Raw genomic sequence first — 25,226 nt, 5'->3', positions numbered from 1 at the left:
GCTCAAGTAGCCTCGGTGGCACGGAATGCGTTCTACCAGCTTTGACTGGTAGTCCAGCTACGACCCTATCTGGATAGGGAGAACCTTGCCACAGTTATCCATGCTCTGGTAACCTCTAGATTGGACTACTGTAATGCACTCTACATAGGGTTACCTTTGAAGACGGTTCGGAAACTTCAGCTGGTGCAGAATGCTGCGGCCTGAGTTCTTACTTGGACTAGAAAATCTGACCATATAACACCTGTCCTGGCCCAACTGCACTGGCTACCAATATGTTTCCAGGCCAGATTCAAAGTGTTGGTTCTTACCTATAAAGCCCTTAACGGCATCGGACTGCAATATCTGGTGGAACGCCTCTCCCGCTATGTACCTACCCGTTCGCTACGCTCGACGTCGAAGGCCCTTCTCCGGGTCCCAACTCATAGGGAGGCCCGGAGAGCAATAACTAGATCTAGGACCTTCTCAGTGGTGGCCCCCGAATTATGGAACGCCCTCCCTGACAAGATACGCCTGGCGCCTTCTTTGTCATCTTTTCGGCGCCAGGTAAAAACCTACCTCTTTGCTCAGGCATTTTAAATTTTAAATTTAATTTTAAATCTAATTGTAATTGTAATCTTATCTTAATCTTTGTTTTAATCTTGCTTTTAAAATGGTTTTATAGTTGTACTGTACCCACACTCACCTGTATTTTAATGTAGTTTTATCCTGTTGTACACCGCCCTGAGAGCTTGTCGCTAATGGGCGGTCTAAAAGTACAATAAAAGTACAAAGTACAATAAAATCCAGTTCATGAATGCACAAATTACTGCACAGATAGCTACGCAAATTACTATCTCCACATGAACCAGGAACGGTGAGTTGAAATTCTTAGGGTAGCGCTGACGAAGCTTGAAACTTTCAACTTTCAAGCTTCGACTTGGGTAAAAAAGAATGAAATACTAAGTGAGCTTTGGATGTGTCTGGGGGGGCTATTCCTCACTGGGTGAGCTGTCATCCTTGGGAGAACTGCCATAGCATTTGCAATGGCAATGGACTGCCTTCAGGTTGATCCTGACTTATGGCGACCCTATGAATAGGGTTTTCAGGGTAAGCGGTATTCAGAGGGGGGGGTTATCATTGCCTTCCTCTGAGGCTGAGAGGCAGTGACTGGCCCAAGGTCACCCAGCGAGCTTCATGGCTGTGTGGGGATTCAAACCCTGGGCTCCCAGGTCATAGTCCAGCACCTTAACCATTATACCACACTGGCTCTCTGCCATAGCATTTACTTTAGCTTTACTCTCTCCCTCTCCCAGGTGCTAGCGGCTGCATAGAAACTAGTGCCCTGTCCATCAGTACTGCCTCAGGAACATGCGGTGAGTCCCTCATATTTTCAGCTGCTTGATATCCCCAGAAGTGCAAGATCACCTCTCCCCATGGTTCACTATCTTGAAGCATCCACTACACTTGTTGTTTTTTGTTTTTTAAATACTAATTATTTTCCCTTTTGCCTGACAGAAGCATATTTGTCTCATCAAATGTCAGTCTCATCCGAGCTACATTTCATTGACCGTCACCGTGAACAGCTGATCCAGAGGACTACCAATGTTGAAGGGCTCCTGGATATGCTGCTGGACATCATCCTGAATAATGAGCAGTACCAAAAAATCTCCTCGAAGGAAACCAACCCCGAAAAAATGAGGGAGCTCTACATGCTGGTGCCAAGCTGGGACAATGCTTGCAAGGATCTGCTTTACAAAGTGCTGAAAACCAGACTTCCGTACCTCATTGCTGACCTTGAAGGACAGACTTCATATAGTGTGTGACTTCACTTCTCCTGTTTGTGCTCACATATTGTTCACACAAAGCATGGGGCCCATGAATCTGCTCGAAGCAGCATTGCTCCTGACTGAGCCTCCATCGCCTTGCCCTCTTCCTTTTTGCCCGCCACTAGCAATGGTGCGAAAGAGGAGATTCGTGCTGGGGCTCAGCCTTAAAATCTATTTTATATGTGAATGTTGGGTTGAGGAATATATCAAGGGTGATTTTTTAAAAATCCACTGAGCATGTCCAGAGGGCCTTCCTTCCTTACCCCGAAAAAGTACCTACCCCCAATAAAAGGAATCATGGTCTGTCTCCCCACATTTTACACACCCATTCACAATTGAGATTCCAGGGCAGTTGGCATGGGTCTCAGGCAGGGTTCAACCCCAGCACCTCTCTTTTTCAAAACCTAAGCACTGAGAGAGTGGGATAGAGGAGTTCCTTGTTCATACTCATAATATCAAAAAATTCAGATACTGCTTAAATTGTGACATGTCTAAAATACACACAGAAAACATATTAGGGTTTTGCAGTGCACTTAATAAACACTACAGGTAAATATATATTTCTTGTACTCCATGTGAATCCTGTTGGAAGTGGGGCAAGAGCAACTCCTGTTTTGTTCTTTTGTTTATGTTCCAGAAGGCAGATAGAGCAAATGTGGGACAGACTAGAAGGAATTTATAACAAGAAAAAAAAGAACCACATCATGCATCTTTACAAGGAGTTATTTTCTCTAAAGGAGACTGCTGAGAGAGGCAGCCTGAGTAAATACCTGGAGAATTTTACAAGGCTACTTGCTGAGCTCCAGAGAAGGATCTAGGAAGGATCTAGCTGATGATATGAAAAAGGCATTGCTTTTGAGTTCCCACAATGATGATAATAATTTGCTGTGTATTAGAAAATTCTGACCAAAGCCTGAGTCAAATTATATTGTATTTAAAAGACCAGGATTTTAAAGAAAGACAGGAAGAAAAGGGTAAGTCTCAAGAAGCAAACCTTGCTAGAGGCAGAGATGGAAGGGACAAAGGGATGTCATCGCCTGAATCCACAAAAGGGGACAGACAAACACAGACGGAAGTTCTGTTTTAAATGCAGCTCTCCAAAACATCTTCAAAGTGAATGCAATAGGTGGCAAACAACAGCGAGGCCTGACTTTAAACAGAGGCAAGCCGAAGTAAGGGAAGTCCCTAGGCATGCTGACTTTAAGCAAAAAACAAAGGCTTCAAATTACTATGTGTCTCATGAAGGGAAGGATGATTGCAAAAGCAGATTTTTAATTGATTCAGGATCCACCTCGCATCTTGTAATTGATAAAAACCTGTTTAAAAGTTTTAAAAGTCACAAGCAAAAGATACAGCGTCTGGACAAATATTCTTTTGTGAAGGAATTGGTACAGTTGAATTGCTGTGCAAAACACCAGGTGGTCAAAGGGAGCTTGAACTTAGGAATTGTCTTTATGTTCCAGATTTTAAAGATAATTTAATAAGTGCTACAAAAATAATGAAATTAGGAGGTGTGGAGAATTTTGCCACGTTCTAGATGAAGGAGAAATATGTTGCACTGCAAAATTGAGAGATTGTCTTTTACACTTAGAGTATATTGAAACTATGCATGGAAATTTGGTCAAGGAAACCTGTAAATTTGAATGCTTGCATATCTGGCATAGAAGGATGGAACATGCCAGCTTAGCTAGAGTCACAGCTCTAGAAAAAGAGAATTTGGTAAGAGGCATTAAAATGGGACTGCAAATGTACACAGACTTGCGAGTGCTGTATTAAGACAAAGAGTGTGAACCCAAAATTTCCTAAGAAAAGTGAGAGGAAAACCAAAAGGCCTCTAGAATTGATTCACACTGATCTTTGTGGGCCAATGAAAGTGCCATCCCAAGGTGAAAATTTGTACATGCTGACATTTATAGATGACTACTCCAGGTATACTACAATGTACCTGCTAAAGGAGAAAAGTCAAGTACTTCAAAAACTGAAGAACTATGTCAGGATTGTGTCCAACAAATTTGGCAGAAAGCCAATCATAAGATCTGACAATGGAGGGGAATACGTGTCTAGGGCTATGCAAGACTTTCTCCATGAGGAAGGCATAGAGCACCAGACTACAGTTGTGTACAACCCAGAACAAAATGGGGTTGCGGGACACATGAACTGGACTCTTGGACAAATGATTAATTCCTTGTTGGAAGATCCAGTTACCAAAGAAGTACTGGGGAGAAGCTGCGGTTACTGCTACTTACCTGCAGAACTGACTTCCTGCATCTGCAACCAACAAAACACCATTTGAGCTATGGCATGATAGGACACCAGGCGTGTCTCACCTTTGTGTATTTGGGTGCAAGGCCTTTGTGCACATCCCGAAACAAAAGAGATCAAAACTTGACAACACTGCAAGAGAAGTAATATTCATTGGATATTCTCCAATGCAGAAGGGATACCGAATCATAGATCCCAAAACTGGCGAAGTTGAAGTATGCAGAGCTGTCCAATTTGATGAAGGAAAGTGTGCACACCGACCAGAAGGGGTGCCACACCAAACAGATGACAGCGAAAAGGAAGAAGAAGCTGAGTTATTCTTCCACCACAGAAGGTATAACAATAATATACCTGCAGAGGAAGGTGAGGAGTCTGAGCCAGAAGAGGCAACAGAGCCAGAACAAGCATCAGAGCCAGAAGGTGCAGCTGAAGCGCTGGCACCCAGACGCTCTGAACGCACCAACAGAGGTGTACCACCAGAGAGATTTGCTTACCTCGTGAGAGATGAACTTCCAGAGCCAGAGCCCTGGAAAGAGATTGAAGCCTTACCCAAAGCTGAAGCTGAGAGGTAGAGGCAGCCAGCCAAGGAAGAGCTGGAATCTCTACACAAAAATAAAACTTTGACACTGACCAAGCTTCCTCAAGAAAGGAAAGCTGTAGGCTGCAAGTGGGTATTCAAAAAGAAGTCAGATGCTGAAGGAAATGTTGAGAGATACTAGGCAAGAGTAGTAGCCAAAGGATACTCTCAAAAATATGGACAAGACTACCATGAAACATTTGCTCCTGTAGTCAAATACACATCTATCAGAACTCTTCTGAGTGTTGTTGCCAACAAGAAAATGCAAGCAGAGCACATGGATATAAAAACAGCATTCTTGCATGAAGAAATCTACATGCAACGACCACCAGGGTTTGAAGTTCCAGCAAAGAAAACCCTAGTGTGTAAACTTCAAAAGTCCATCCATGGACTTACAACAGGCTGCCAGAGACTGGAATGAGAAACTGAGCAAAATGCTGTTGAAGGAAGGTTTTGTACAAGGCAGAGGAGAGCCATGCAGATTCAAGAACAGTAGATGGACTTACTGATTTATGTTGATGATCTACTGTTGGCTTATCAAGACCCAATGGACAAGCAACAGCTAGTAAATCATCTCAACAAGGAGGTTGAAGTGAAGTGCCTGGGTGATGTCACTCACTACCTTGGAATACAAATTGAAAGAGAAGATGATGGATCCTTCTTGCTGAATCAAAAACAAAAGATCCAAGACCTTCTCGAGAGTCTAGGACTGAAGGATGCACATCCAGCATCTGAAGGCACATATGGCCAGCTCCCTGCTGAAGCTAAGCAGGGTCAGGTCTGGTCAGTGCCTGGGTGGGAGACCGCCTGGTAACCATCTGTAAGCCGCCTTGGGTTTCATGAAAAAAGAAAGGTGGGGTGTAATAAATAAATAATAAATAAATACGCCAGTGGAAGTAGGATACCTGAAACCAGACCAGAACAAACAACCATGGGAAGACCATGAGAGCTACAGACAAGCCATCGGAAAACTTCTGTATATCAGCACTGTTAGCAGGCCAGATGTGGCGGTAGGAGTGGGATACTTGTGCAGAAAAACCAGCTCGCCAACCAAAAAGGACTGGAAAGCAATAGAGTGGCAAGATACCTAAAGGGCACTGCAACAATGAAACTGAAGTTAGCAGCTACTCGAGATCCCAAACTAGCAGGATATGCAGATGCTGATTGGGCTGAAGACACTACAGATCAAAAATCCACAAGTGGAAACATCTACTATGGAAATTCAGTGATCAGCTGGGCAAGCAAGAAACGAGATTGTAGCACTCTCTTCCACAGAAGCAAAGTATGTGTCAGCTTCTGAAGCAAGTAGACAGCTGATGTGGCTGCTTGAACTGTTCAAAGATTTAGGCATCTCTATACCAGGGCCTGTTGTGATGCATGAGGACAACCAAGGATCCATTAGGCTCATGGAGTCAGAAAGGGTGAGTTCACGGACCAAAGCACATATCTCAATCAATCAATCTTTATTGATACAGTCATAGACCAAAAGACATTTATAAATAAAACTACATACATTTATAATAAAAGGTTACAAAGTTGCAGTCATGTTAAAAACAGTAAAACAATAAAACAACAAGGAAAACAGTTACAGCTGGATGGCGGAAGCTTCTGAAGGGATAGATGCCTTCCGAATTGATTGAGCCGCGAAAATATATTTAGCAACTGACAAGACAGTATCCTTATTAGCTGCTGACAAGAGATGTAAAAGTAAACAGTTAAGCGGTTTGTAGGGGTATTTATTTATGATGGGGGTTATGAATTTGGAGCGAATATCGTCATATAGGGCACACTCAAAGATGACATGAGAGAGAGTTTGTATGGCGCTGACACCACAAATGCATAATCGGTTTGCATACGGGATACGTTTAAATCTCCCTTCAAGTAAGGCAGAGATAAGACAGTTAAATCTAGCCTTTGTAAAGGCTAGACGATATTTGGGGATCGTAAGAGTTTCCAGATAAGGGGCACTGAGCATAGGCACAAAGCTCAGACCAAAGTGAATAGGAGAACAGGTCGAGGTGGCTGCAGTTATGGAGCGTTGGAAGTCCATATCGTTAATACGAGTCCGGATAGAATGTTTAACTGTCTCTGGAGCGAGGGACATCAGATGTTCAATTGAGAGGCCAATACTTGCAAGGTAATTTGTAAACGTACGGGCCCATTTCGAGGTAAAAGAGTCTTCCCAGAGTAAAGGGAGATAGCCAGTAGATTTTTCATAAGACATTTTAAACTAGAAATTTAGGGCGGCCAACCACGCTTGAGACTCAAGTGAGGCTAGACCAGATTCTAACCTAAGGACCGCCGCAGGAACGCACCTGGGAACGCCAAAAATTTGTCTGAGAAACAAGGAGAGAACTGCCTCCGCAGAAGGGTTGAAGGCGCCAATCCATAAAGGTACCCCGTAGAGAAGTTGAGAAATAGTTTTGGATCTAAAAACCTTTAGGGCTGCCGGAATGTATTGTCCTCCTTTAGTGAAGAAGAACCTTCGAATACCACTGGCTGAGTTGCGAGCAGTAGAAATAGCCCCACGGATATGGGGAGTCCAGGACAGAGAGGAATGAAAAAGTATACCAAGGTATTTGAAATGAGAAACCTGTTCTATTTTATGGGTATTAATTGTCCATGCGTGAGCAGGAGAGTGCTTGGCAAAAGCTAAGATCTTAGTTTTGGAAAAGTTTATAGATAGTTTGTTATCATGACAGAAACTCATAAAAGCTTTAGTTAGGCGTTTGAGTCCTACTTTAGAAACAGAAAGGGGAACAGCGTCATCTGCATACAATAACAAGGGACAATGCAGGTTTGCTAACTTAGGGGGGTGGAAGTCCGGGGATTGACAATAAAGGGACAGATCATTCATGAAAAAATTAAATAAAAGTGGGGCTAGTATGCAGCCTTGTCTAACTCCTTTTGTTGTAGTAATGGGGTTTGTGAGATGACCTTCACGACTACATCTAACACGAAAGGATGTGTGGTGGTGCAGACGGCTAATTAAGAAGAGGAGTCTCTTGTCGATCGTAGATTTTGCGAGTTTCGCCCATAGTATCTCCCTAGGGATGGAATCAAAAGCCGATTTCAAGTCGACAAAGGCAACAAACAGGCCGTTACCCCAGCGGTTCTTGTATTTTTCAGCTAAGTGATTTAAAATCACACAGTGTTCTATCCCAGACCTACCTTTCCGGAAAGCTGCCTGCTCCCTCCCAAGGATATTATCCTCCTCCAACCAAGATGAGAGTCTCTCTTTTAAGTAGCAGGCATATAGTTTGCCAATAATGGAAAGGAGGCTAATTGGGCGGTAATTTACTGGGTCCTCTTTGTTCCCTTTTTTAAATATAGGGATAACTATGGATTCAAGCCAAGACTCAGGGAAGCATCCAGAATTATTGATCAGAGTAAAGAAATTTGCTAGAAGAGGGGCCCACCAAGCTTGGTGTGCCTTCAACATTTCAGAAAGTATATTATCAGGTCCAGGAGCTTTGCCGGATTTCAAGCTAGCAATCAAATCAATAATTTCTTTTTGGGTTACAGGTGGCCAAGTGGGAAGATTTGTTAAATTATCAATAAAGGAAACAGCATTTACAGTCTCGTTGTTTGCAGAAAAATATTTCTCCCAGAGGTATGGGGAAATGTGGCAAGGGGCCGGATTTAGTGGGCTCATAGAACCAGAAACCAGCTCCCAAAAACACTTCGAATTATTTGATCTGGAAGCTTGAATTAAGGCTTCCCAATCTTCGTGCATCACCTGCCTTTTTTTGATGACTATCATATGCTTGTAGTATTTTTTGATAATAAAATACTCAGGGGGGAGGGTGGTTAAATTTTGGTGTCGATATTGATGGTATAGCCGTCTCAGCTGTTTCTTAGCATCAAGACAGTCCTTATCAAACCATCTGGGAAAACCAGTGGTAGGAGGAGCCCTGAAGGAAGAAGATGGTGGGATAATAGAGGCTTTAAGTTTTGTAATTAAGGAGTTATACACTATTGACGCTAAATATGAATCAGAAGCATGCATGATCTCCCTCTGTAAGGACAGGGCAGAGGGGGAAGTGAGAAATAAGGCCACATTAGAGGCTACTGTGGGAGTCCAAAATGTCCTTTTATGGGTGGGGTGGATTAGATTTGCCATTGGTTTATGGGTAAGGAGCAAGCGACCGCGTTCTGGTAGATAAAAGGAAAAGGTAAGGGGAAGGTGATCACTATCCTGTCTGGAGCCGACAGAAAAGTCCAAAATAAACCTGAACAGGGAATGCAAGATCAAGGCGTAATCGATGACACTGCACCTGAGGCCAGAAATGTAGGTAAATTCCGCACATGAATCTATCTGCTTATGACCGTTCAACATTATTAGGCTGTGTCTAGCAAGGAATCGGTATAAACATATTCCACCATAATTTATCTTGGGGTCCTTGGAAGTCCTAGCATAGTATGGGAGGTATGGGGCGGTGTCCTCGCCCCCCCAGAGGTTTGAAGCAAATAGCGCATCATTGTGGGGGCCAGACCTGGCGTTGAAATCACCCATAACAATGAGAGGCGCTTGGGGGAATTTAGCCTCGAGTGATGTTAGATAATTGGTAAGAACGTCCCAGTCACGGTCAATTTGTGCCCGAGAGGCATGAGGGGGAATATAAACATTTACTAACAGAAGAGAAAATGTGCTAAAAGATAATAAAACAGCCTGTGCAATGTTTTTACAAGGGGTTAAACTTATAGAGCGAGCTGTTACAGAAGTAGAAATGAGTATGGCTAGGCCTCCTTTGGGTCTGCCTTTGGAACTGGGTTGGGAATAGGTCGCTGGTAAACATGAACAAGAGAAACCATCCACTATTAATTTAAGGGTACACCACGTCTCCTGTAAGAAAATTAGGTCAAATTTGTTCAGAAAAGTAATAAAGTCAGGAATTTTTTGTTTGGCATTCCACCCTGCAATGTTCCAGGAGAGAAGGTGGAATGTAAAATTAGGTGAGAGAACAGAAACCTGGCATGCATTAATAGTTGAATTCGTAGGATTAGAAATTTCCTTTGCTGTATAAGATTTGCAGAGTGAGTGCTGTGATGTCCTGAAATGAGGGTTTACCATTTTTTCAGGAGATTCACAGGTTAGAATCGGGTTTTTAGAATTTAATAAGGGTTGTCAAGTCAGTTCAGGAACCTCATGTACTATCACATCACATATTGTGCTAGGTCTACAAACATTTGAGTAACTATGTGGCAGTACCTTTAAGGGAACTTTCAGAGGAGAAACTTGAATGCTGGATGGTGAGTTCAGTTCATAGTCCTCCAAGTATCTGGAACATGTCCTTTTTGCCCTTAGATTGTTTAACAGGTTCTGCATTTTGTTTATGACCTCACTTTGTTCATTCTCAGTGAATGTATGGAAACTATTTAATAGTTCCTCCTCTCCCTCACAAGCAAAGTCAAATGCAAGATCTTGATTTTCCTTACTGTTTACCAGAGAAGAAGGTGACTGTAACGGAACAAAAATAGGAGCTGGTGGTGGGGAGGAGCTTACTTCATCCAAAATAATAAGATCAGAGTTTATGGAGTTAAGTGTTTCAAAGTTTAACGTTTCTTGTGCTGGGGGAGTCAAAGGGGATAAATTCTTTTCCAGCATAGTTGATCCTAATGATAGATAAGAGCAGTTCATGTTTAATGTGCTTTTAAGAGGAAGCTGTTCCAGGAATGGATCCAAGTTTCCAGAGTTTGATGTATTTTTGCTGCTGTTCGAGGAAGACTTCCTCCTCTCTTGTGAAGAGATAAGGTTTGTTGTTGGAGTTCTCTTTGTGAACAGGGAAATTGGACTAGCCATGTTTGTGAAATGTCTCTGAACGGATATTCCATGGTAGCTGAGAAGGGATTTATTTGCAATTATCCGTGCTGTTGTCTCAGCCGATTTAAAGGTAAATAAAGCAGACGTTTTTGTTGAGGGGTTGTAAAGGAATTCCACATACGAGATATCGTCAGGCCGTAAATCCATTACACCTAACGACTGGAGGGCGTAACACACTCTTTGCTTCCTGATGTTTACTTTTTCTTTGATGTTAAGAAGAGGAAGATTCAGCAGTGCAAGTTTGTTTGAATTATATTTGAGAAGCCAATTCCCATTTGTATTCTCTCGTCGTGAAATCTTGTTATTGGTAGAGCATTTTCCGCTATAGGACCTCGGGTTGGGGTGAGTAAGTAGCTCTGGGAGATTTGGACTTTTTTTTCTTTCTGGTAAGGCTTTGCAATAAGATCTAGGGGGTGTTCTCGCTGTAGATGAAGCAGATAAATTCTTTGTTTGCGAAGCTGTTTGCTGTTGAGCTTTAAGTACTTTAAAAAGTTTCTGAAAGTTCATCTTCTTACTCCTTGGCGGTTTGTAATTTTTTATGTTTTTGGATTTTTTCTCCTTAGGTGCAATACGAGGTTTCTTTATGTTTGCACACTTCAGTGTTGTTGTTGTTTTGTGGGGGGGAAGAGTGTAGTTTAAACTCAAATATAGTTTGGATAGTTCTTCCATAAATGATTTTAGAAGGTGGTTTGTTTCTTCCAAAAAAGCTTTGATGTTTTCAGTCTCTTTTGCCACGATGGCTAATTGTAACTGCACACATTTTTGGCCAGTTAGAAGTAGTTTTTGGCCAATTTGTGCCAGTTCCGTGGTTTCAGTAACTTCTGTAGAGCAGGCAGAAGATGGCTGTGATTGAGTAAAAACGGGAGTCAGGCTGTCGATGTCTGTAGCATGCACAGTAGACAGAATGTCTAAGGGGGAATGTAAGTCACTGTCCTTGTACAGAGAGGAAGATGGCGTCTCCTTGCTCTCAGGTACCTGCAGCAGAGAGTTGATCAGACTAGGTGTATGCGTCTGCCCAAAAAGGGGATCTGTGGATGTTCCATACACCAGGCTTTGTATAATTTCTGGGTCATCCCTTGCCTGGAAATCCTCACTCAAGCAGGTACAGAATTGTTCTGTTTCGATTTGGGAAGGGGTTTTCTCAATAGATCGTGACGCATTTCTCTTTGTCTTATCCGCTTTGGTTGGTAAAAAGAAGTTTGTAATTTTAAGCTGTTGATCCCCATTCCCAGATTCTTCCAAAACCTGGTCTGATTTATGGTCATGTTCATAACATCTTTTCCTTGTTTGAACCATTTTAAAAACTATAAGGTTTGCCTTTTAAACTCTAAGATGAACGGAGGTATAATTATAAATTGTCGACTCCAAGGCTAAGTAGTTTTATCTTAGGAATCCTTAGATTTTGTTATGGTAAATTATATTCCTTGAGTTAGTAGTGCGAAGCAGAGTTGTGACTCACCGGCTGATAAAGAGTCTGTTTTCTTGCTGATAAAATGGTTCCATAGCCTTCAAAAAATAGGTGTTGTTGATGCTGTTAGGTTCCAGAATAAAAATTTCCAAAGAATATCTCTAAAGATAGCAAAAAAAGAGGCGAGGTGGGTATGAGCTCCAGAGCTCGCTAGTGGACCTGCCTGCCAGCAGCCATCTTCCTCCGACAATGAAACTGAAGTTAGCAGCTACTCGAGATCCCAAACTAGCAGGATATGCAGATGCTGATTGGGCTGAAGACACTACAGATCAAAAATCCACAAGTGGAAACATCTACTATGGAAATTCAGTGATCAGCTGGGCAAGCAAGAAACGAGATTGTAGCACTCTCTTCCACAGAAGCAAAGTATGTGTCAGCTTCTGAAGCAAGTAGACAGCTGATGTGGCTGCTTGAACTGTTCAAAGATTTAGGCATCTCTATACCAGGGCCTGTTGTGATGCATGAGGACAACCAAGGATCCATTAGGCTCATGGAGTCAGAAAGGGTGAGTTCACGGACCAAAGCACATAGATGTGAAGCACCATTTCATTAGAGATGCCTACCGCAGAGGACTACTCAAGATGGAGTATTGTCCAACAGAAGACATGACTGCAGACTCTCTCACGAAGGCGTTGGGCAAAGTCAGACACTGCAAGCTGCGAGACAAGATGAACCTCGTGGGCTGAACCAAACATTCGTTGAGAAAGGGTGTTAGAAGTGGAGCAAGAGCAACTCCTGTTTTGTTCTTTTGTTTATGTTCCAGAAGGAAGATAGAGCTAGGGTCCTCCAGATGGATAGGCTTGTTTACCTTTACCTGGGATGCTCTGACTGACTTCCTTCTGGCTTCTAGACTTTTCCGTCTTTAGGGAAGCTTACCTGCCGTCCTCCTTCTGCCCCTTCCCTTCCTTTCTTCTCTGACTGTCCGGGAGAGAGGAGACACCTTTGTCTCTGCTCTCTCTCTCCTAGCCATGAGGTCAACTCCCACACCTTGGCTTTGCACCTCCAACTTAGTTAGAACTAGGTATGCCTTTCTATCTAAAATGTATTTCTATAAATAAAGTAGCTTTTCTTATTTTACTAAGTCTCCAGTCTCAGTGATCCTGATGCAGGGTAAAAGCCTGCTTTCTTAGGTAAACACACACACACACCTGGCACACTCGCATTTCAACATCTGCTGCTACTCTGCTGCTGTGCTGCTTTAAACAAATTTAGTAGCACACACACACAGCAACTAATCCATTCTTGATAATGAAAACGCTACCTTGCAGCAGAGTTTTAGTGCGGTTTCCCAGAGGACTTTCAGGCCTTCCTTCTGCACTCCACAGACGTACCTGAAAATTAGTCTCATTTGTTTCAGTTGTACTTTGCTCCCTGGTAAGTGGACATAGGGTTGCAATCTAAATATGCTATCCTGAGCTTAGTGAGCAAAAACATGCAAATCCCTCTTGCTTATAAGTGAAAGTCAAGACAAATTCCTCTTGTCACTTGCATCTCCCAGAAGCAGAAAGATATCTTAAGAGGAAAAGTGTGTTTCCTACACTGTTAGATGCTGGGTCGCAAAGCCAAAGAAAAACAGCCTGTTGTCCTCACGTCTTCTGGAATCAGCACTTTGTATTTTTTAATATCCTGGGACTTCTTGCTGATGCATCCCTGCAGTTCCTTTAGTCTACACACACCTGGACCCTTTGTTTTTTACACATGCACCCTTAGCTGTTCTTTTTAGAAGACTACAGGTTGGGGCATGATCTGGCTTGAGATTGGTGGGGTGTCTACATTTCTTTAATAGCAGTACTATATGCTCCCTCTGCAAACACCCCCAACATCAGAGGACAGGGCAGAATTGCTGGAAACAACTTGTGTCACATTCCTAATTGATTAGTATGGTCTCCTCTGTCTTCCTCCACTCTGCGTTTTACTGCTCCTGCACTGTTTCTACCTCCCAAGTTTGCCAAAACCTTGTCCCATCAGACACTCCACACTAAACCAAACACACACAAAGTGTGACTTGCTTCTTGCTTACTCTTTGTTACCAATGGCAGTCTCTCCATAGGAGTCAGTAGTTCTTCTCTACTATACAGTGACAAGACTATATTGAGTGTGGTATAGTTGTTAGAGTGCTAGACAGGGACCTGGGAGACCAGGGTTCAAATCCCCACTTTGACCCACAAAGCTGCAAGTCACTGTAACCTTCCTCGCAGGATTGTTGTGAGGATAAATTGGAGAAGGGAAGAACCATGTAGGCCACCTTGTGGGATATAAATGTAAATAAATAAAATTTATGAATCTGTCTTATTTCCATAACTAGCCCTAGGCTTCTACTGGAAGGAAGGGTGGGATATAAATAAATAAAATGTGCAAAAACAGGAGTACTTTAAGGGTATTTACAAGGATGCATTACTTGCCTGAGTATGACAATGAAGGAGGTACTAGTGAAACAGAAGGTTTAATATGTTTTCAGCAGTTTACCTATGGAAACTGAGCATGTTCTGCCTTTATACAAATTGCCTACACGCTATCCTGGACGTTGTCCTTCATAAACCACCCTGACTGTGAGAACAGATAGCAATGAATCAACATGATATTGAGTATGCACCTTCAGGGTTGTTCATGCGCACAGCTCTTCTCAGGACAAAAGTATTCCATAGCCCCTGTTGTCTGGTTCCTGCCTCTGGTTTACATTATGGGAAGATGTGGAGATGCTCTTTGAATTTTTGTTTCCATACCTACTACCAATTCGTATAATACATGTTGTAGAGTGTATTTGAATTGCAGCTATTATTGTAAGTATCCCTGGAAGTGCCATATCCACTGTACGTTTAAAAAAGTGAAGCAGCTGTGCCTATGCAAACAGGAGTATTGTAGCATACTGGACATCTCTCGTCTTTTTCTTTTTTGTAGATTGTGATATATTGGCCTTTGGTTTGCTCTAGCTTGATCAAAAACTCTATCTTATCTCCCAAAAAGGCCCAGATGATGTAGTTTTTCCTGACAGGGGAATTACATCAGTCTCCTTGATCATTTTGGTTGGTCTTTTCTGCACCTCTTCAAGGTCTACAATATCATTTTTAAGATGCAGCAACCAGAACTCTGTTCATCATCAGCCTTATTATTTTATTGAATGCTTACCTCACCTTTCTACAAAAATACACAAGGCAGTGCATAGTTCTCCAAGAGTATATAAATATAGCAAGTGTACCATAAATTTGCATATAAACATTATGATACTTTTATTTTCAAACCCTTTCCTAGAGATCCCTAACATAAAAACCGTTTTTTTCACAGGTGCCGCACACTGGGTCAATGTTTTCATTGAGCTACCCGCCATATCTGAGGTTGTGAACACAAATCACCAGAGCAAAGCGGTTCCATTACCACACCTGGAGGGGGAACGGGTAGGTCTGCCGAGTTGCAAAATCTCTTTGAAGCTGAATCAAAAAACTAAACACGCACTCAGGCTTCTCCCACCAGGTTTCACAGTACAAAAGGACGAGGTTTGACTAGTATGGCGTGCCCCCGTTTTCAGAAAAGAGGGGTGGAGACGCACTGGAACCGGCAGAACAGCGACTGTGCTTCTGGTCTCTGTGCCCGAAACCCTGGAGAGCCGCTGCCGGTCAGTGCCGACAATCCTCAGTTTAGATGGGCCAATGGTCTGATTTTGTATAAGGCAGCTTCCTAAATTCTCTCTCTTCGACGCTGCAGAAGCCGCGTGGTGCTAAACTTATCTCCTCGAAGCCTTTTGTGCTGTTGCGCAAGGCGCAGCTGGAAGTCCCCGAAAGAGGCACGGCGCACAGAAGCGCCTCCTGCTGGCCCAGCGCCACGAGGAAGGAAGCGGGAAGAGAAAAGCTGGGCCAGGAGCGTTTTCGCTCTTCGGACTCAGGCCACGCCTCCCTCCTGCCCGCAGCACCAACCACAGTCGCTGCAGGCTTGCAGTCCCGTCCTGCTCCCTCACCAGCTCCGACTCCAGCTGCAGCTCGGCGGTGGTGGGTCTCCAACTTCGGTTCGCCTCACTTACAGGGTGAGGCTTTCCTGCTCTCGGCTGGCGGTGCTGAAAGAGCGCGATGCCGAAGACGATCCGCGACCGCCTGCTGGACACGCTGGAGAACTTGGACGAGGGCGAGCTGCGGAAGTTCAAGGCCAAACTGAACGAGATCCCCGTCAAGAAAGGCTACGACAACATCCCTCGGGGGCGGCTGCAGAAGGCGGACGCCTTGGACCTCATCGACCTGCTGATCGCCTTTTACACCGAGGATTACGCGGTGCGGCTGACGGCCGAGGTCCTGGAAGCCATCAACTGCAAGGACCAGGCGGCGAAGCTCCTCGAAGCCACCGGGAACGGTAAGGGGCCGCACTGGCCCATCTTGCCCGTCTTGTCACGACGTTGGGTCTGCAGAGGAGCAAAACTTTTCCCGGGTTGGGGGTGTTGGTGGATCCAGATAAAATCCTCCGGAGGTGGAGGACAGGTAGAGGCGAGCTTAATTTAACCGGTTCAGGTAAAGAGCCGTTTTGTCACAATTTGGGGGAAGGCCTTACCAAATTGGGGAGGGGGCTCTGAAACCGGGAGGCTCGTCTTCGGACATACACCTCCTTTCCCTCTCCTGACGCAACTGCCTGATTTCAGAAAGGAAAAGAAACTGTCATTACAGAGGGTTTCAAGAGAATAACGCTGCGAGTGCTCTTCTGCAGGGCGGTTTTCCTTTCTTGTCAGTGAAACTCTTTTTATATTTATCCTTTACTACACTTTCCCTGTGAGTAAAAAAAAAATCCATTACAGAACATAACAATAATAGAGAAAATAATAAACATCTTAGAAAATAGAAGCCTTTAATTTGTAGCTTCTTTCTTTCTGTTAATTAATTCTAAGCATATCACCTTCTTTTATTCAAACCCTTGCACCTCTCGCTCTCGCTCTTCCTCAGTACCTCCATATTTCCTAATGGTCCTTCTGTGATGCTTATGGACGCTGCAGTTTTCAACAGTTCTTTTGAAAAAGTAATGAAATGTTTCTAGCACAGCTGAACCTCTGTCAGCATGTTTTCTGACTGAGGGTTGTGCAACTGTAATATACCACATTTCCAGACTTTTTAAAAAAACTCATTCCTGCTTTTTCCTGCCTTCCTGTAACCTCTGGTTACTTTCACTTTCCTGTATTTCATCATTTCCATTTGTGGACTCTGAAACTGCCTTGTCCTTCTGATAACCCATTCTCTACCCAAAATCTATGACCACCACCAGGGCTGAACTGTCTGCAGGGAGGAACTTTCAATGCTACTCAGGTGGGCAAATTTACACCATCAGGCACTTCAAGATTAAGGCTGCAATCCAATCCATGCCTCATTAGAAGTAACCCCTATTGAATTCAATGGGGATTACTCCCAAGTAAATGAGATTAGGATTGCAGCCTTGGCCATTATTGTATTTTCCTTTTTGCTTTAAAAATACAAGGTTGCTAATCAGTTTGAGCCAATGAGGCTACAGTAGCAATAAAAGAACTGCTGATTTGCAGACACATAGTAAGCAGCTTTGAAAAATTCAGGTTGAACTTTGCCTGTTTGTGCTTGCTAGGATGGGGTAGGGCACAAGCACATCAGAGCCACAAGGAAACAATTCCATTGAACAATTCTGATGCCTTATGAAAAAGATGTATAATTACAAAAAAGCGATGAAAGTGTGTTTGACTTCACTGATTTAAAATATTTTAATAGAAAATTATGTAGATTTTTTAAATTAAAGGGTCAACATTTGCATCCAGGTTTTTATGTCCCTTTGCAGCCTTATCAGGAGCCTAGGGTAAACACCCTTTATGAAACCAAACTAAATTCACCGCCTAAACTGTATTGTATGAAATATATCCACCCATGTGTAATCCATGGAGCCATCCTAACCTGATCTGCACCTGATAGATCCCCTCCCTTCCAGTGCAACATGATCCTGAAACTCTCCCCCCAGCTCTGTGCTTCCTTTTAACGGCAAAAACACAGAAGATGCAACAGGAAGTGGCATGCTTAGTTTCACATTTAATACCACAGCTAGGCCTCTATTGCAATCATGAGAGAAGGGGGTGGAGGAAATGGAGAGATCTTTCTGTGCTCTTTGAGAAAGCTGTACTCCTGAAACTGGCAGGAGCATCAGGTGGCCAAGTCTGTAGAAACAAGACCTGGGATGTAAAAGAAACAGAGTACCCTAATTGATATAGCTAGAGTAGCTTCTGGTGATGTAGGAATATTTACACTTGTGAATTACACAGGACTTTTCATCAGGCAGAGAGTAACTCAACTTCACCTATGCCAGGAGCAAAACTGGTTACTCTCATGCCTGCTAATGGCTTTTAGAACCCATGCCATTCTCCCTGATTAAGAATTCTGAGTAACTTAAAAGCCTGCACATTCCAATGTTGGTAACTCAGTGAAAAATCATGTCTTGCCTACTTGGTATTTCTCAACACAGCTAAACTGCGTATACAAAAAATTAAATATATCATGGCTGCTCTTCTACTGCATTCCCTTCTGTTTCGCACATCTACAAACACATTCTTCTTTTCTATCCCAGAGACTTGCAATCCTGCTCAGACCCCAGTGCCATTCCAGGAAGAGGTGGCTAGAAGCCAGGCTGGGTTGATGTTGTCTAACAGCTGTCTCTCACCCCAGTCAGGGCCAGCTTGAGACATGTTGCTGCCTGCAGTATGTGAGACTGCCCTGCCAGTCATAGTGTAGTCAAGGCTGGTCAAGATGATGATGTTTAGTTTATATTCTACTTAATGCCTAAAGTGACTTCTAAACAATCTACAAAAATATAAAAGCCAAATATACAAAAGCAATTGAAATCCATGATTAAAATACGCAATAAGACAGTGTAATAAAAACAATACAACAGGAAAGCCAGGTCAAGGGATCAGGCAATTGCTGCTGTTTTGGCAAATGTAGCAGGAAATCCTGCAAGCACCTCTCCCCTTCTCTGGCAGCAAGATTAAAATAGTAGTACATTGATTAATCTTAGTTTGCTGTCCTTTCTTGATACCCCCTAAATCTGCCACCTCAGTATCACTAAGGATAGGGCCGACTCCAGCCATGGCTTCCTTGCACCTTCTTCTCACTTCTTTCAGTTTTATACCTCTTTATCTGCCTTGGCTTTGCCCAAAGCATTCTGGGAATTGTAGACTGCTGAGGTGCTCAGAATGCTCTGTGAGAAATCCCCCCCCTTCCCTTGTGGAACAACAATCCTTGGGGCATGGGGAGGAGGGAATGAGTTGGGCAACCAGTTTAAGTCTGCAATGTGAACATGTAGCGCTTTTTTTGTCTCTTTCCTGTTAGGGCTGCAGTTTCCCAGTTGTCCTGGCATGCACTTCATCGAGCAGCACAGGGAGGATCTGATCCAGCGTACCACCCTGGTGGAGTCGGTGCTGGATAGATTGTACGGTCCTGTCCTAAATGGAGAGCAATACCAGAAAGTCTGCGCCAAGGACACAAACCCAGAGAAAATGCGAGAGCTCTACAAGCTTGTGCCAAGCTGGAATCGCTTTTGCAAGGATAAGCTGTATGAAGCGCTGAAGGCCAAAAACCCACACCTCGTTGATGACCTTGAAGGGAGATGAAGCCACAAGGAAGGCAGAGAGCAATACCTTTCCAAGGCACAGGAAACCCTGCACCCTATTTCCACAGGACTCCTACAGACAAAGCAATATGATGACTTCTCCAAAGCACTCACTTTGCTCCAAGAAGAAAATGATGGAAAGACAAGAGGGACTGGCAACCACAGAAGTGCTCTTGTTCAGGTCTCCAGGGCAGTAGTGTAGCGGCAAATTCAGAAGTGCAGAAGATCATCCCATCCCCCTTTCTCTCATCCTCCTTGCTCTCCCTGTCATCTTGCAAGTCCACACTCGGCTACAGCAGACATCCCTAGGAACCAATCAGCATGAAAAGGGAGGCTGTTAGCTGCTGAGAAGAGTCTTCTCAGTGCATCACTTGCCTCCTTCCACTTTGATTGGCTCTAATCAACACGAAAGGACAAGGACTCTTCTCAGTGGCTAACATGCTCCCTTTTCATGCTGATTGGCTCATACATAGGGATCTGGCTGGGACCCTGCTCCAAAAAAAGTAATAGGTCTATGACACACACACCCCACGACTCTGGACAACTGCACCTCTGCTTCAGAGTAGCCTGGAAAAGAAATCTTGTACTGTTGTTGCAGGTGGGGAAGGGAGACAACTTTCAACATACATCCCAAGACTGCAATGGGGAACCTCCAGCCCACAGGTCTCATTGGGCCCAGCAGGCCTCCCCATTTAGCCTACCAGGCTATTTGGGCTAAGCCACACCCATCCATCCGACACCTGTTGGGGCAGGTAAGGAAGCATCTGGACCAAAGGGGATTTGCAGATCCTGCCAGTCAGCAGCACTTGTAAAGTCCTGTGCAAAGTGATTTGCAAGCACTGACGATCAGCTGGTCATTGAGGATTCTTTGCACAGCACTATACCAAAGCAGACCACCTGATGTCATTATGACCACAGGTGATTGACATGGGGGTTAATTGAACCACAGACTAAATTGATAGAACCATTCAGTCTGCCCAACTTTTACTTCCTTTTAGAACCCCTCTCTTCTCCCTTTTCCCTCCCTTTTTGTCCACGGGGAAGCTCAGAGATCCTTGTCTGGCCTTTGGGGATTTTTTAAGTCTGTCTTTGAATCCCCAAAAGTTACATTTTTCTATGTACCTAAGGAGTCCACTTAATATCCAGAAACCTCCTTATTTACAGGGGGGGCTTATCACCTCCAAACTAATAGACATCCAGCCATCTGGTATAGGAATGAAAGTGACATTATCCTTTTTCTACGCAGGCAGGCAAAGAGGCAGCCATTGCGGGAACAATCCAGCAGGGAATAGAACACTTGAGTCATTTGGGTGTGAGATGAAGCAAGAGCAACAATCCACTCTATGTCCAGCATCCTCTAGGACAGGGGTTGCCAACATGGTGCCCTCTGGATGTTGGGGGCCTACAACCCATACCCCTGACTTAAACAAGAAGCAGATTTCTGTTTGGCTTTCCATACATGGGCAACAATACTAAACAAAATCTCTCACCAGCACACTTATCTGGAAAAGATAACCCATTGGACAAAGTGGAGCTTGCTTCTGAGCTGCTATGTGTAGGGTTGTAATGTGCTCAGAACTAAGATCTTAGTTACTGGGTAAAACCATTTCTCCATGAGATGGGGAGTGGTTGCTGCCCATACTGTTAGGTATCATCCTTTTGTAATTTAAGAAATTACAAGCAGGGCTCAGCTTGTTGGAGGAAATTAAACTGGAACGGAAGATGTGGGCTCATTTACTGACCCTGGTGCAATCAATGATGACATCTCCTGGATCTTAGCTCCTGCAATGAGTTTAGTCGCTGGGCCGAATAGGTAGCCCCAAGTAAGTTACATGACTCATTGGGTTGGATCCAGAGACAGTCAAACTTAAGTCCCACTGAAATCAGAGCAAAAAGTTAATAATGACTAGCTCCAGTTTTGAAGGGGCTTTTAGCAAAGCGTCCTCTGTGATCATATTACACTACCCAGCCATAAGCTTATCTGGCTAGGAGCTGCCACTTAAAATTTCCCACAATGCCCTATCCAGCCATGAGCTTCTCTGGAGTGATCCTACACTGGGCATTCCAGGGCATTGTGTGAAAGTTCACATGATGGCTGATAGCTGCCCACCATCTGGCATGGGAGGCCTAGAGCAGAGATCAGTGCTGGTGAGCCCTGCTGAGGTACTGGAGCTCTGTCAGCTGCCTGGGGATGGCTGGAACTGGTGTTAGGCCTCTACAACGAAAGTCTCATTGATTTCAGTGGGGCCTAAGCATGACTGATCTTTGGATCCAGCCAACTGTGTCACTTACAATGCTTCATCTTAATCATCAGATATGTCCGTGTGATTCTATTACAGGAGAAAAACACATACTTGAATTCAATGTTTGGTAGGGATCTGCAGCAAAATGTTCTCCAGGATACCATAAGACACCTGGGTAGCCAACCTGCTACTCTCCAGATGTTGTCATGCACCAGCTCTCATCAGCCCCAGCCAGCATGGTCAATGGTCAGGGTGAGTGGGAGTTGTGGTCCAGCAACTGGCTCTGCATTGGCTACCCCTTGCTAGAAGCTGTTAGGAGCACAAGCAGAACATTCCATTCCCCCTCCCTCCAGTCTTCCATATTTCTTTTCTGATTGACAGTTCACATTCAGTGGCTACTAAGCATTCTTCATCTTCATTGGGCTATTGGAGGGTGCCCCTTTCGGTATTGTTTTACACCCTTAGGTAAATACATATTCTTCTGCAGACATCAAGGTTCCCCTGAACACACTGATGGAAATGAAATGGACTGCCTTCAAGTCAATCCCAACTTATGGCGACCCTATGAATAGAGTTTTCATGGTAAACAGGATTCAGAGGTGGTTTACCATTGCCTTCCTCTGAGGCTGAGAGGCAGTGACTGGCCCAAGGTCACCCAGTGAGCTTCATGGCTGTGTGGGGATTCGAACCCTGGTCTCCCAGATCCTAGTGCTCTAACCACTATGCCACACTGGCTCTCAAACACACTGATAGCCTCCCTCTTATTTGTCAGTGACATTGTCTTGGCTCCATTTCTATTGGCTCTTGCCATGTGAGTTCAGTATTAGAGGGATAGTGTTGATTCACTTTTAAGAGGTTTTGTGTAACTTTAAAGTATATAGATTTTCTTTTAAACCATGTTATTTAAAAATGCCTAATATAATTGGTATTTAAAATAATTGTTCTCTTTGAAGTGTTAAAATCCTATTTTAATTTAAACACACACACAATTTATTTTTAAATCATCACATTTCTTCACCTTGCTCATTGTTGCAGAGAAATATGAGGAAATGTACATGGTCACCTGATACTCAGTCAAAAGTAGTATTCTCCTCTCACTTAGTAAAAAGTTAATTAATCCAATGGGAGGGGGGAGACAAGAAAGAAAACTGTGCAAACAAGCAGTGAAGAGCACTTCTAAGTCCTTGTTCTGAGCTGTGAAGATGAGAGGGCAGGACTTTGCTTTGCAATTTTCCCATGTTTACCAAGACGATTTTGCCAAGGCAGCTATGATTTTGACAGGATCAGTCCAGACCATTTCAGTGCCTTTTGCTGAAAATCCAAATGGAGTAAAGCATATAGTGCTAAATTAAATAACTGATCATTTACTGTTCTTTAACATAAATCAGGTAGACTAATTAACACTGTCCAATTTGAGCATTCATAACTTGAGCCCTCTCTGCTGCCTAGAGATCTCCAGTCTTGCGGTTAACCCCTACTTTGAGTATCATTCAGTGGTCACACTTGACAAAGCACTGAGAAGACCTGTCAGAAACACAAGGAAGGTGCACTAAGGGTGATATCAGTTTTTTTCTTCATGATAGCTGATGACCACAGGCTGTCTGATAGCACAACATTCAATACAAGACACTCTGGCACAAGGGACCACGCCTCTGCTTGTTGTAGGATATCAACATTTAGCTTCCAATTTTATCAGACTATTCTTGGATTTGCCCATACGCTGTGTATTTTTTATGAAATTGGGAACAAAATTATCCTTCAGCAACTCAGTACTTCGTTACATATAAAAAAGATGTGGAGAAAGCATGTCTGTGGAGTAGCGTTATATGTACCTTATGGATGGTTACTCGTAAATACAGGTTTTCCAATTCTAGCCTTGCAGTGTCTTCATTTGGTGAGAAGGTGGGACAGAGTGGTTTGGCAACTCAGGAATCTCCTTGGGGATCAGTCTGGAGCAATCGTGAGAATGTCCAGGTTGTTTGTTTGTTTTTCCATTTTCAAGGCAACTCTGCAAATGCATCTTTGGATTTCCTGAAGTCTGTTATCGGGCCGGTCCCAGAATATAGTCTGAAGGCACATGAGGCTATATCGCTTAGAAATTTTCAATGATTGAATATGCCTTCAAGACGATTATGACTTATGGCGACCCTATGAATCAGCGACCTCCAATGGCATCTTTTACAAACTACCCTGCTCAGATCTTCTAAGTTCAGGTCTGTGGCTTCCTTTTTGGAATCAAACAATCTCTTGTTTGGTCCGCCTCTTTTTCTACTCCCTTCTGTTTTTCCCAGTATTGTCTTTTCTATGTGTCCAAAGTATGGTAACCTCAGTTTCATCATTTCAGCTTCTACGGATAGTTCTGGTTTAAGTATATAAAAGTGCTCAAACACCACCTTGCGAAAGCTAAGCAGGTCTGAATCTGGACAGTGCCTCAATGACACCGTATGCCACCTTGGGTTTCATGACAGAAGAAAGGTGGGATATAAAGGTAAGAAAATAAATAAAAACAAGGAATAACAGTACAATTCTATGATTTTTTTCTCAAAAAGAAGTCCCATTATGTTCAATGCAGCTTACTCCCTAGTAAGCATATTTAGGATTGTAGCCTAAGTCTCCAGTCCTACACACATTTACATGGGAGTAAGTCCCATTGAACTCAGTGCGGCCTACTTCTTAACATAGTCTTGCTGTGTAAGTTGGTCATGCTTACATCCCATTGAAATCTGTAAAAAGTCTACATCATGACTAATACCCCATTGATTTCAGTGGGACCTAACTGCAACTAAAGCTGCCATTCTAACCAAACTTATTAGGGAGAAAGCCCCATTGAACACAATGAGACTTGATTCTAAGTAAACCTATATAGGAAGCTGCCTTATATTGAATCAGATAATTGGTCTACATTGAGGCTGTAAGCACACTAGTCACTTCAAATGCAGTGAAAATGTTTTTTCTGGCTATGTTTTGAAGCATTTCTGCCTTTGGCTGGACACACCTCCCTTTCCCATTGCTGACTTCAGACCTTTCAGGACAGTCCACATGGGTGTAGCTGGGCAGGGGCTTGGGGGGGGGTCTTAGACCCCTTTTTTGGGAGCAGGGTCCCAGCAGTGTTCCTAAGTCTCCAACATTGGCCACACCTGGAAGGGCAAGGGGTTGAGCTACCAATGAGTTGTGAAATCTGTCTGAAGCTGAATTTTAAAAACAACAACACTGGAACTGGTCTGACCAGGGTTTTAGAGTAAAAGGGGGCAGAGTTTGATTAGTGTGGTGTGTCCCCATTTTCAGAAAACAGGTGGAGACACCTTGGAACCAGCACAACAATAAGTGTGTCTCTATCTGGTAGCAGCTCTCTAGGGTTTTAGAATCTCTCCCAGCCCTACCTGGAAAAGCTGAGGATTGAACCTGGGATCTATTGTACCAATGAGCAATCGCCTTGTGCTGTCCAGACTAGCTCCCCTCG

General features: G+C 43.6%; 1 protein-coding gene across 1 annotated transcript in view; it reads left to right on the top strand.

Annotated features, from left to right (window-relative positions):
* LOC133367497 (uncharacterized) overlaps positions 1-23,639 on the top strand; it is a 73,186-nt gene extending 49,547 nt beyond the window's left edge. Inside the window, exons 19-23 of the mRNA XM_061591593.1 lie at positions 1,293-1,352; positions 1,495-1,800; positions 15,690-15,916; positions 15,989-16,271; positions 19,244-23,639. Coding sequence (XP_061447577.1) covers positions 1,293-1,352; positions 1,495-1,800; positions 15,690-15,916; positions 15,989-16,271; positions 19,244-19,524 — 1,157 coding nt within the window. The 3' untranslated portion in view covers positions 19,525-23,639. The remainder of the gene's footprint in view (positions 1-1,292; positions 1,353-1,494; positions 1,801-15,689; positions 15,917-15,988; positions 16,272-19,243) is intronic.
* The last annotated feature ends 1,587 nt before the right edge of the window (positions 23,640-25,226 follow it).

Source organism: Rhineura floridana, chromosome 11, assembly GCF_030035675.1.
Source record: "Rhineura floridana isolate rRhiFlo1 chromosome 11, rRhiFlo1.hap2, whole genome shotgun sequence".
Taxonomy (NCBI): domain Eukaryota; kingdom Metazoa; phylum Chordata; class Lepidosauria; order Squamata; family Rhineuridae; genus Rhineura; species Rhineura floridana.
The sequence above is the reverse complement of the archived record's forward strand: the minus strand, read 5'-3'. Positions and strand labels throughout refer to the sequence as shown.